At 38.3% G+C, this 11,758-nt stretch overlaps 1 protein-coding gene across 4 annotated transcripts in view; it reads right to left on the reverse strand.

Annotated features, from left to right (window-relative positions):
* The window catches only part of LOC107666816 (sodium bicarbonate cotransporter 3-like), a 61,298-nt gene that overhangs the window by 13,347 nt on the left and 36,193 nt on the right, over positions 1-11,758 (reverse strand). For 2 of the 4 annotated variants that reach the window (XM_016458276.1, XM_016458275.1), the window contains exons 3-11: positions 11,299-11,442; positions 11,038-11,176; positions 9,772-9,932; positions 9,497-9,685; positions 3,901-4,016; positions 1,455-1,612; positions 1,202-1,289; positions 494-640; positions 271-374 (exon numbers count right to left, since the gene is read on the reverse strand). In XM_016458276.1, coding sequence (XP_016313762.1) covers positions 271-374; positions 494-640; positions 1,202-1,289; positions 1,455-1,612; positions 3,901-4,016; positions 9,497-9,685; positions 9,772-9,932; positions 11,038-11,176; positions 11,299-11,442 — 1,246 coding nt within the window. Of the gene's footprint in view, positions 1-270; positions 375-493; positions 641-1,201; positions 1,290-1,454; positions 1,613-2,898; positions 2,962-3,900; positions 4,017-6,244; positions 6,668-9,496; positions 9,686-9,771; positions 9,933-11,037; positions 11,177-11,298; positions 11,443-11,758 lie in introns of all 4 variants that reach the window. The other 2 variants (XM_016458273.1, XM_016458274.1) reach the window with 2 other exon arrangements.

The following is an 11,758-nucleotide window of genomic DNA, read 5'->3' on the forward strand; positions in this document are numbered from 1 at the left end:
GTTCAGCTTTGATACATATTTATATAGGTCCTTAAAGTCCAGACAACGTAATGGCTTAATGCAAGAGCACAACATGTCTAAGTATGTCATGTATATAATCCCATCAGCCATATTTAGGGCATGATATAATAGAATCTCTCGGTTTTAATATATGCTCTGCTTTGCATATCTCTACCTACTTTTATAGACCAACTCAACAATAATATGGTTGAGGTATGCAAAAAAAAAAGTATGCAACAAATAAATGGTGGAGGTTAGACTAGCTCTGACCGTCCTGTCCTCTGGAGTTCAGGTCCAGCGTGGTGTTCCTCTTCTTTGATAATGTCTGATGGTGGAGCAGAACCATTAGGCATGGAAGGCATCTTCCTCTTCTCCTGCAGACATAAAAAATGTCAACAAAAAAAACCTGTTAACCCAGTGGCTCATGGCTGGCTTTTTGCAGAGACTGAACCAGCAAACTTCTGGTTACCACTATCTCTGTGGCGATGATTACCTGAGACGGGACGCTCTTTGGCGGCTCGATTCGTATCGTGGGGTCCCATTCTCCAGGAGGCAGCACTGTCACCTGGTCCAAGAACTCGTCTATGCCAGACAGAAGGTCGTTCCTGTCTTTGGCTTTGTATGCTACATCATGAAAGATCTGTCATGGTGTTAGAGAAGACATGAAACTGAAAATGTAGTTATGCAAATGGAACTGCTGCAATCTTAAAATTAGGATTATGAGTAAAGACAAGCTGAGCTTCCTTCAATGTCGTCTTTACAATACCATTCAAAAGTTTGGGGTCGGTGAAATTTTTTAATGTTTCTGAAGTCTCTTTTGCTCATTAATGCTGCATTTATATCAAAAAATATAGTCAAAACAGTAATATTGTGAACATTTTTTACAATTGAAAATAGATGTTTGATAGATGTTAAAAATATGTTTTAAAATATTTATTCCTTTGATGCAAAGCTGAATTCTTAGTATCATTACCGCAGTCTTCAGTGTCACATGATCCTTCAGAAATTGTTCTAAATTGCTGATTTGGTGCTCAACAAACATTTCTTATTATTATCAATGTTGACTTTTATCTTTGTGTAAACTGACCATTTTTTAGGATTCAGGATTCTTTGATGAAAGTTCAAAAGAACTTGCTCTACTGTTTGAGCTATAGGCACACTAGACTAGTAAATACAGCCTTATTCAAAGTGGATGCCTCACCTCATCTGTCATTAAAGTAGCTATCGACCTGCCAATCTCATGGTATTGGCCCCCTTTCCCGAAAGGCCCCAACAGCAAGAAGAGAAACCTGTAAAAAAAAAAATTTTAAAAAAAGATTGAGGAAATAAAACTTCAGGAAATAGTTGCATAAAAGGCTTCACATACAATGCCAGCCATAAGAGACCTACTGAAGCCATTTATGTGCATTTATGTAAAAGCAAGACATGCTTTTTTAGGGGTGCCTGAGTGCTACCTTGTTGGAACAGGCACTTCAGTCAGTCCAGTGAGAAGAACAGCAGGTGAGAGACGGATAAAGGCAATGATTGGACACTCAAGGAAATCAACCTCTCCCACCAAAACATTTGAAGCCTCTGCGCCCGGAGGAATTTTCTTCATGAAATTCATGTCCACCTTAAGTGCACAGATAAGTAGAATATCAGGTAAGCAGTGCCACTTTAGATGTTTATGAACCTCAAGAATGGTGTATTGGTTTACCGGGAGTATGTAGTTGAAGTTAAACCACATTCCACAGTATTACAAAACCCGGAAATCAAACTAGTCTATTAGCAAATCTGTGCAGGACATTTGATGTTTTTTTTTTTCTATTTATGGTAATCATGCATTAATTAAAACAGGTTTCAAGACTGCAGGAACTCAATTTCGGCAAAACTCAGGTTAAGCCAGTTTAATATGGTGATCAACGATCTTTACATGAACTATAAAACACACAAAAATATAAATCATGGGAAACAATTCTATGATAAATCATTGACAATGAAAAAAAGCAACAGTTGCACAACCACATAACACACCAAACCACTGACACATGAGAGAGGAGTGATATTTCACAATCCACAGGACAGCAGAATCTAGACCAGTTTGGTCTGGAGAAATGTTTTTCCTCTTAGCGAGTTACATTTTTCTAACCAGGATCAGGATTCGTGGGAAGATGTCACTTAACTCCTAACAAAATAAGACTTAATCTGAAGTTCAGGATCAATTGCAGTATCAAAACAAACTATCAAATTGAACCAAGTAAAGAACACTGTCCATGTTCTACAAGTGATTTAATTCATCCAGAACCAGGTAGACATTTGTTGGAAAACAGGAAAAAAAATTTGTCTAGAGTTTCTGTTTTATTTTAAAACAAAGCGGTCATAAAATAAAAAAACATAAAACTGTGAGAATTTGTTCAAACCAATACTTCACTGTTTCAACAAAAACTAACCTGTGATAGCATCTCACTAGAATACAGCAGAAAGAAAGACTGTCTGATATGCCATTATGAACGCAATATTGCCTAGCTTGTCAGTGAACTACGGCTCTGTGTAGTAAATGCCACTCCATCTGAAAGCAGATGATGGCGATTTACTACCAATCACGGAACTGGCTTTACTGACGAGATGCGCATGACAATCACATGCAATTAATTGCACAGCCCTACTGTCTGATGATCTCATATTAAGGACACAGATTTAGAAATATTGTGAAGTACTGCAACATCGAAAAAGGAACATTGTTCCTTCTCCCAAGACACTTCAAACATCATTTAATCACAACACACAATACAATAATCAAAACATGGTTAAGCACTCAAGACATCACAGAAGACCAAAGTCACAAACACAACCTCATGAAACACTCAATGACGACACACTGGAAGACAGGTTATAAGTTATAACAGTGTAGAGACTTACAGTAGGCCTTTTGCCGCCCCCTCCCAGAGAGCCGCAACTACAGTGAAAAGGGGATTGGCTGTCCTGATACCAACCAGACAGACACAGAGTGTGTTCAATGTTTGGAATATATCTGCCATCTTGCCATGAGACTTTTATGGTCAGAACAATCTCGCGCCAGTAATTAAACCGGTCATTTGATCCACTTACAATGTTAGTGTTTAGCACCAAAAACAGTCATAATCTCCAATTTAAATTTTTACTCTATCGTTTACTTACAATCTGCTTGCAAAACCTGAATTACATTATGACATGTTTACAAAACAGTTGGTGGTGAAAACAATGCTTCCAAAGCAGTTTTTAATTAATTATTTATATTTTAAACCATTTTCTGAGACTGATTACAGAAACAAAACCTAGGGCCGAACTTGTGGAACTGAAAAGAATCTCTCTCCCTCTCCCTCTATTTATAAAAATCTAAATATATACAGTATATATAAAAAAGTGCTTAAAATTACAAGAATCATGCACAAAATTAATTTAAAATAAATGTTTTAAACAGGTAAAGCAAACATTCTTATCTCACAATTATTTAACAAACTGGCCTACTATGAAGCACTGGAATACAGAAATGCTACATGCGTGATGGCCAGTTTTCTTTTATAAGAGCTAAATGACAAATGGTAGATGAACCTCATCTACATGTGCTCAACAATGTAGGGTCCCTTGATTATTTGGGAATCATTATAATCATATGGATCATTTTTATATTGTGTAATATAAAATCTTTAACAGTGTTTTTCTTCTTTTTTGTAGCTTGACAGTTCCTGGTCAATGTTAACTTTATTTGTATGAAAAAACAGCATCACTGCTCACTAAAGATGCCTGATCTTTACTACGTTTCAATGCCAAGAAAGAGAAATTAATGAGAAAATGACACAAAAGTCATTTTTGTGGATCTATTCCTTTAAGTGATAACCATCAACAATATTTACAACAGGACATGATGTAGAGGGAGCTCACCTTGCTAAAGTCTACAGTGCTGTTTTCCCTGCTGCCACCAGCGCCGTTCATACGGCTTTCACTGAGCTTACTGTTCTCCAGGCCCCCCGGGGCCGACTGGGGGGACGCAAGAAGACCTGTTAGGATGAGAAATGAGGAAAGTTGTGGAGGAAGACAGTGGTTAGATGTATAATTATGATTCAAAGCTTTGATATACAGGGAAGGTTAACTGCACACTCATTGTGTGGTCTGGAGTGTGGACATGCAGAGTAGGTCACATGCTTTCTGGATAACATCACACTACAGTGTGTACATTCATAAATGTTTTGCTGTAAGGTTGAATTTTAAATATTTAGAAAGTGATATTCCCAGAGAATTTGAGAATTCCCATTGCACAACAAACTGTTCCTGGCTTCTGCGTGAGGATTTTTGCTTCACACAGCACAGCGATCAAAAACCATCTCCCGATATCCTTAAAGAGGCACTGTAAAACTGTGTAGGCCTGGGATGACATTTCGTGGAAACAAGCTCTCCTGCTATCTGAGCCTGCCGCTTGACGTCAAGCAAACTTAAAAATAAAGGGAGCAAAAAGACCCTCCTTCTATGGTCTTCCCTGTAAACTCACGGAACAGACAAATCAGCCACTGCAATTGTTTAATGTCAGTCGCTAGAGCCTGGTCAGGTTTGCAAGCACACAAGCTGCACGCTCTGCCAACACGAATGCAGCAAAGTACAACATGGAGCAACCCCTATGACATCACCCACTCCCATTTCAACGGGCTCAGTTTTCACCTGTGGAGTTAAGTGTATTCCAAGAGGCCAATGACCTAAAGCGTCACGGGAAGCTTTCTGATCCTTAGCATGACATCATTTATTAGCACCTGTGAGGTACTACCACCCTTCGTAGTGTGGTTAATTTGTGGTGATTCATTTTATTGACCTGATTTCTGGTGTGCATGTGCTCCAATAGCTAGAGTAGCAACCTGTGATCTCATTGAGTTTAGAAGATGTTTAACAGACCCAGACAGTAAAATTCTAAATCAAAGTGAAGTTCCCATAAGTTTGTTTGATACAGAATTGTATGCAAGTGATACAGTGGTTCCAAAATTTTATGCTAGAGATGCTAATTCAAATACTTTGAGGTCACTGTACATAACAGCATTGATTATGGCAACAGAATGCTTACATGTCAAGTCTAAAAAAGCCGCACACTAATATCTGAACATTACAGGTGCTATGTATGTTTCTGGATGTTCTGTATGTATTCTCAGAGAAGGATAAAATGATAAAACAGTGCCAAGTTGAAATGTCTCTTATCAACAGCCAAGATCTCATGGAAGCTCTCGTGAAAACTTCTGATGGATTGGTCATGGTGAAACTCAAGGAAAACAAGTGGGGACACAGTGAGACAAAAAGACATTCAAATACTGTTCAGGGTGACAGAGGGCAGGGTGTGAAAGAGAAAGGAGAGAATGTGACCAACAATGTTGGAGGTATTGCATTGAAAGTAGCACGCGTTACATAATAAGATTGTTTAAGATGTGTTATTTTTCTATTTATTAAAATCCTTTTCATGTATAACTAAAGGTTTGTTTTTGTAATTAATGAAAATAATTTTAAATAAATATTTTATGGTTAAATTTTAATGCATAAACATACACTTACACTATCCTACTGAAGTCTTAGCTTAGCAAGTTGTTGGTGAGAGATCTCAGGTTTACATATGAAATATATAAAATATTGCAAAATCATATTTTTTGTTCCAAATATTTGTTGTTACATTATCCTATTTTAAAACCATTATAAGGAAATGTAAACAAAAATAGTTTGGGGTCGGAAAGATTTTGTAAAGCTTTTGAAAGAAGTCTCTCATGTTCACCAAGGCTGCATTTATTTGATTAAAAATGCAGTAAAAACAGTAATACTGTGAAATATTATTATAATTTAAATTACTCCCATCTTCAATGTAATTTGAAGATCCTTCAGAAATCATTTTAATATGCGGATTTGTTTCTCAATAAACATTTCTTATTATCATCAGTGTTAAAACAGTTGTGCTGTATGATTTTTTTGTTGAAACAGTGATATTTTCAGGATTTTTTGATGAATAGAAAGTTCAAAAGAACAGCAATTTTTTGAAGTACAATTTTTTTGTAAAATTCAAAAAGTCTTTAATGTCACATTTGATCAATTTAATGCAACCTTGTTGAATACAAGTATTAATTTCTTTAAAAATATATAATTTTTTGAAAACTAATGTAATTGGTGACTTTTTCTGGGTTCAAAGACTCATGACAAACATAGTGAGAGGCCGAGCAAATGTTTCATGCAGGTGACACATCATGCTGATGGGCTGGATATTTGCCTGACTGCGGTGGGGGCAAGAGCTGTGCCAGCCTGCCCGGGTCATGTGCCACCTGCTCTTCCTGAGGGTCGGAAAACAGTGAGTGCGGTTCCTCCTCCTCCTCGGGTGGGAACACCACAACCTCTGGAATGTCCTCTCTCAATCCCCGTGCCACCAGCAGCTCGGGTCCCTGCTGAGAGGGTCCTGGGGAGCGGAGAGATGATGAAGCGCGGTGGACGGTGGGGGGCGTGTTTTGAGGGGTGGCGAAAGGGGAGGCATTGGGGGAGGCGGAAGGGGATGAGTTGGCGCTCGGCAGAAGCTGGTTAAGAAAGATGGAGGAACGGGAACTGCGGGACTCTCTGGAGGGACGGCGTGATCTGGGGGGACTGGAGGTGGAGGAGGTACGTCTAAGGAGGGACAGACGGGAGGCTGAGAGACCCTCCCCTGATGGGACCAGAGCAGGAGGTCAGGAAAGGATGAGGGAAAAGTACGAAGAGAGGAAAAGAAAGTAAACAGACTGCAGATGGAATAAAATAACATTGATGATTAAAATAAAAAGCAAATATGTTGTGATGAGAGCTGGGAGTGTTAGAATGAAGTGAGGAGGTGAGATGGTGGCAAAGAACGGACAGTGCAAATCAGTCACATGATTCAACACCCAAAGACATGACCATCACACACTGATCGTTAACATTTTAATTAACTTTGCTAGCTTGTTTTTTGTTGTAAACCATCACAGAACCTTCAATCATCTCAGGGTTAGGCCTGTTTCACAGATGTTTCTGAATGGGGCCTATTTTTGCAACTCAACAAACTCTGAATCAAGCAGAAAACATTTGTTGAAATTAGTGGTCGACTGATATATCGCCAAGGCCGATAAGTTTTTCTGTTTGGCCGATGCGTTCGTGGCGCCGGACTTTTATTTTGACGGTGCTGAGAACGTCAGCGCCTGAACACACAGTGCTCACATTCTCCCTCTTGTTCGCTGTCGTCGTTAACAGTTCTCTCCACGGACAGAAGTCTGTCTAATAATCAGATAGGACTGTTAAACAAAGGAATTAAAATGTATACAAAAAAAATATTATAACGATGGCTTTTATATTGTTAGTAATAGAAAGGCAAACATTATAATACTTTCTTGTTTGCCGTAAGCATAAAGCAAATACGCATTTATATAATTTAAACAAATCTTTGAATGACTAATGAACATCTGATTTCAAAAACCTTGCAAACTTAGTCAAATCCAGCTGTGAGATCTTATGAAGTGTGCATTTGTATCCCGCATGATCGCATGTTCTCTGCGTGACAGTCGGTCCGTGTGAATTGAATACAGACAGGAGGAGAGTTCAGCTTCACTGGAGACACGTGATCGACAAACTTTAAACTCGTGATTTCAAATTATGCTGCGCTTCATGCTTTTGCCCAATGTCATATTCATGTCATTTTCACTGTGTGCTGTATGTAAAATGAGTGTTACATTGGCTTTATTTGAAAAAATATGATTCCCAATGCACACAAACTTCCCAGAATACTGAGTGCCCTGCTGGTTACAGTGTTTACTTCCTTTTTAATTATATTTTTATTAAATATTTGTGAAAAATACTTTGTCATTTAAAGTATAAGCATGTTTATTTTACACATTTATTTTTTTAATCCATTTTCAAATGATTTCAAATTTCTTAAATATTAAATAAAATAACTAAAATTATTTTATATTTTACTTTATATCAGTCATCAGCCACCCTGCTTTCCAAGATATCGGCATCGGCTGTCAAAAAAACAATATCGGTCGACCACTAGTTGAAATTGCTTTAAAAATGGTTTATCAACACAATCTTTTGCTATATATAAGTTTTCCTATGAAGTAAAATAACAAATGGAGAAAAACACATAAAACTGTTTGCTTGGTTTGAAGAAAGTTTAACATGCAGTGACCTGAACATGCAGCATTTTCCATTCTGTAAATCTGTCTGAATCTAGGTGATTCAAGCTAGATTTTGGGATCTGAGTTTCAATCAATGTAGATTAATCGGTTAAAAAATTTCCCATGCGTGCCATGTGAAACAGGCCTTAGGCACGCAATGACAACACCATGACTTCAGCTCTTCCTTAAAGGGTTAGTTCACCCAAAAATGAAAATTAGGCTGCGTTTTACTCACCCCCGAGGCATCCTAGGAGTATATGACTTTCTTCTTTCAGACGAATCCAGTCGGAGTTATATTAAAAATTGTCTTTGAAAAATATCCATATTCAAAACGTAATAATCACTTTAATCTAGCTTGCGCCAGCAGTTGTATACAGAAGCAGTTCCGGGAGCATGACGTATGAGTTCAGAGTTGCGCATGCGCTGGTGATTCTCGTGAAAACCAACGTTTGTTTACAGGATCAAAAGCAGCAAAGTTTCCTTACTTTAGCAAAGGAAAACAAGTCTCCTCTTGGCTTATATTGAAATCCTCTGACATTCTTCTTTACAAATCCTCGCTTTGTACTTCTAATTAGTGTTTTGTTTTGATCTCTCCGCGTGCGTCACTTCTGAGCGGCGCATGTGCAAAGCTGACCTCATACGTAATTACCCCGGAACTGCTTCCATTTTACAACAGTAAGCGCAAGCTAGATTCAAGTGATTATTACGTTTTTAATATGGATATTTTTTGGATATTTTTCTTACAAAAATGCATCGATTCGCTACAGGAGGCCTTTGTTCACCCCCTAGAGCCGTGTGAGACACTTTTTTTTATGGAAAGGTGCTTTTTATTTCACGTCTTTTGGACAGAAGCAATGCAACACCCGCTGAGTGCAACGATAGAGCTTGAAAGAGCAAAGACAATTTTTTATATAACTCCGACTGGATTCGTCTGAAAGAAGAAAGTCATATACACCTAGGATGCATCGGGGGTGAGTAAAACACAGCCTAATTTTCATTTGTGGGTGAACTAACCCTTTAAGGACGTTGTGGTGCGAGTAAAGACAGGAAATGCAACCAACACAGCACACCGCAATGGCCTGAAATCAGTCAATGAAACGTGCCATGCACTTGTCAAATACGCTGAAAGAAATGGCGCATCTAGTCACATATACTTCCTGTCGGATGTCTAATAATAACTGCTCGCCACAGACTCGAGGAACCTGTGCACCCCTACTTCCTTCATTTCTTGTTTTTGAGTGGGAAATAGGATCAATAAGTGGTGGTTTTAATAGAATCTTGTTCAAAAGTGTTAGGTTCTTTTGAGTAAATATTAGAAAGAAAAAGTCGAGCACAGCAAAAGCTCTCACCATTCCTCTCAAGCAAGTGCGGGTCTGAATGTTTCTTGCCTATGTCGGCGAAGGAGCGTACGAGCGGGATGCGATTGCTGAGTTTCTTCTCATTCTGGTGGTGATGTCTCTTCAGCACGGCGTCCCGCACCTTCTCCCTCAAACTCTCGTCCAGCTGCTCAGACGCCACCATGTTGTCTAATACCATGTCTGGGAACAGGGAGAGACATTCATTTTTCAGACATTCATTTTGTTTGTACTGAGATATAAGGGTTTATCTATCGGCCAAACGTTACCTGCTATCTCCTCAATGGTGTTTGCTCTCATGTCCAGCATGACTGTGCCATTGAGAATGCAGCTCCGTAACTCAAACAGGCTGTGCAGGGAAAGCGTGGCGACGTAGGGCTTACTCCAGCGCTCTCCTCCATCCTCTACATCCTCCTCAAACTTCAACCACCTGCACCAAATAGGATTTGAAGTTAACCAAGTATTAAAACAAGTATTCTGACACTTCCTGGTGGTCAAACATTCAGGTTTTCCATAGTGTATATGAAGAACTATACCTTGAGAGGAAATCACACAAGGAAACATCACACATAAAATTCATTCAGACCAGCTGATTTAAAGTCATTGTGAAAATGGCTACAAAAATATCTTATAAAATGTCTAACATTATGTTGTTAGCAGATGCCACATGGTTTGATATTTTATCATCAAATGCAATGATATTCAGACATTTTACAATGTGTCCAAATACTTTTTGGGGACCATGTATACCAATATTTTTTTAGGACCAAAGCTGAAGTCTATATCTAGAGAACAAGGTGGCCACTGGTTGATATAATAGGACATATAAAATATATAATAGGACATAAAAATACATTTAAAATGTTAGCAAATAAGATAAACAAAATGTCTGAAATTAAATGCATTTTACATGACATTAAATGTGTTTTTCCCCATATTCATACTCATAACTGAAAAATACTAAACTCGGTTAATCAGTCAAAATGGCCCTTTATTCTGGAGCAATTTGACACACTAAATTAATTAAATAAATAAATATAAAAATTTAATTATTAAACACACCATGGAATGTTAATAAATAAAAGTACAATAAAATTTAAGAACAAATCAATAAGACGTGAAATACAGCATCTTTTTATGTTATATGAAAAAGGACTTGACTTGAAATATGCCTTAAAATGTGAAAAATCATGTAATGTTAAATGAAATACACCTTGAAAAAAAATCATAAAACAGGCAACATAAATCACATCACTGTTATCACAAAATAACTGAATACATAAATATTTAAAATCAATACAAATAAGCCTAATGAAAGTGTTTTTCACACCTTATTTATTCATACTTACATTTTATTGTACTTTTATTTATTTATTTTTTTTATTGCAACATTCCATGACGTATTAAATAACTTCATTCAATATTTATTTAACTCAGTGTTGATGTTCACTCCATCTTTGTCAGCTAATTAATCATTTGTGATATACAGTATATACACACACAAAAACAACCACTACACACAGTGTTGTTCTTACCTAGCCATCTCTTTCCACTCGTAAGCCTGTCCACTGCGGAAGGACAGCTCATCGAGCTCCGTGAAGAGGTCATGAGGAATATGCTCCTCATCATCATCCTCAGTGCCGAGGATAAACTGGACCCTCTGTGAGGGAGTGTCTGCAGACATGAGTAAAAAAAACACAGCCAATGAGTCAAGATACTCAAAGCAAAACAAGAAATTATTACCATTTATTTATGAAAATGAGTTGCGTTGAGACATTTTAGACTGTTATTCTTACCGTACGCTGGCGATTCTCTCCCATCCTCTCGCTCGGACCCTCTGTCCTTCCTTTTCCGATGGTGCTTGTGACCACGGTGGCGATGTCTACGTCTGCTTTGTCTTCCTAAAGGTACGTGTACGCCCACGTAAACTGCCCTGTGACCTATAAAGAGAAGGGCTTTATTACTCTGTCCTGTACTGCATGTGAGAGGAAGTTCTTTTTTAAGTCCATTATGGACAGGAAAAGGAAGAGATCAAATACAACATACAAACAGTCAAGTCAAGTCTGCTTTATTGTCAATTCTTCCACATGTACAGCACATACCCAGTGTGTTAGTGGGAGGGGGGGGAGTGGAAGGACCTGGGGATGTGGGAGCTGGGGGGGAGGGGGTTCAGAGTTCAGTGGTGCATGGGGCAAGGTCGGGAGGGAGTTCAGCTTCCTGACAGCCTGATGGATGAAGCTGTCCTTCAGTCTGCTG

This window comes from Sinocyclocheilus anshuiensis, unplaced genomic scaffold (genome assembly GCF_001515605.1).
Source record: "Sinocyclocheilus anshuiensis isolate Anshui unplaced genomic scaffold, SAMN03320099.WGS_v1.1 scaffold267, whole genome shotgun sequence".
NCBI classification, from domain to species: domain Eukaryota; kingdom Metazoa; phylum Chordata; class Actinopteri; order Cypriniformes; family Cyprinidae; genus Sinocyclocheilus; species Sinocyclocheilus anshuiensis.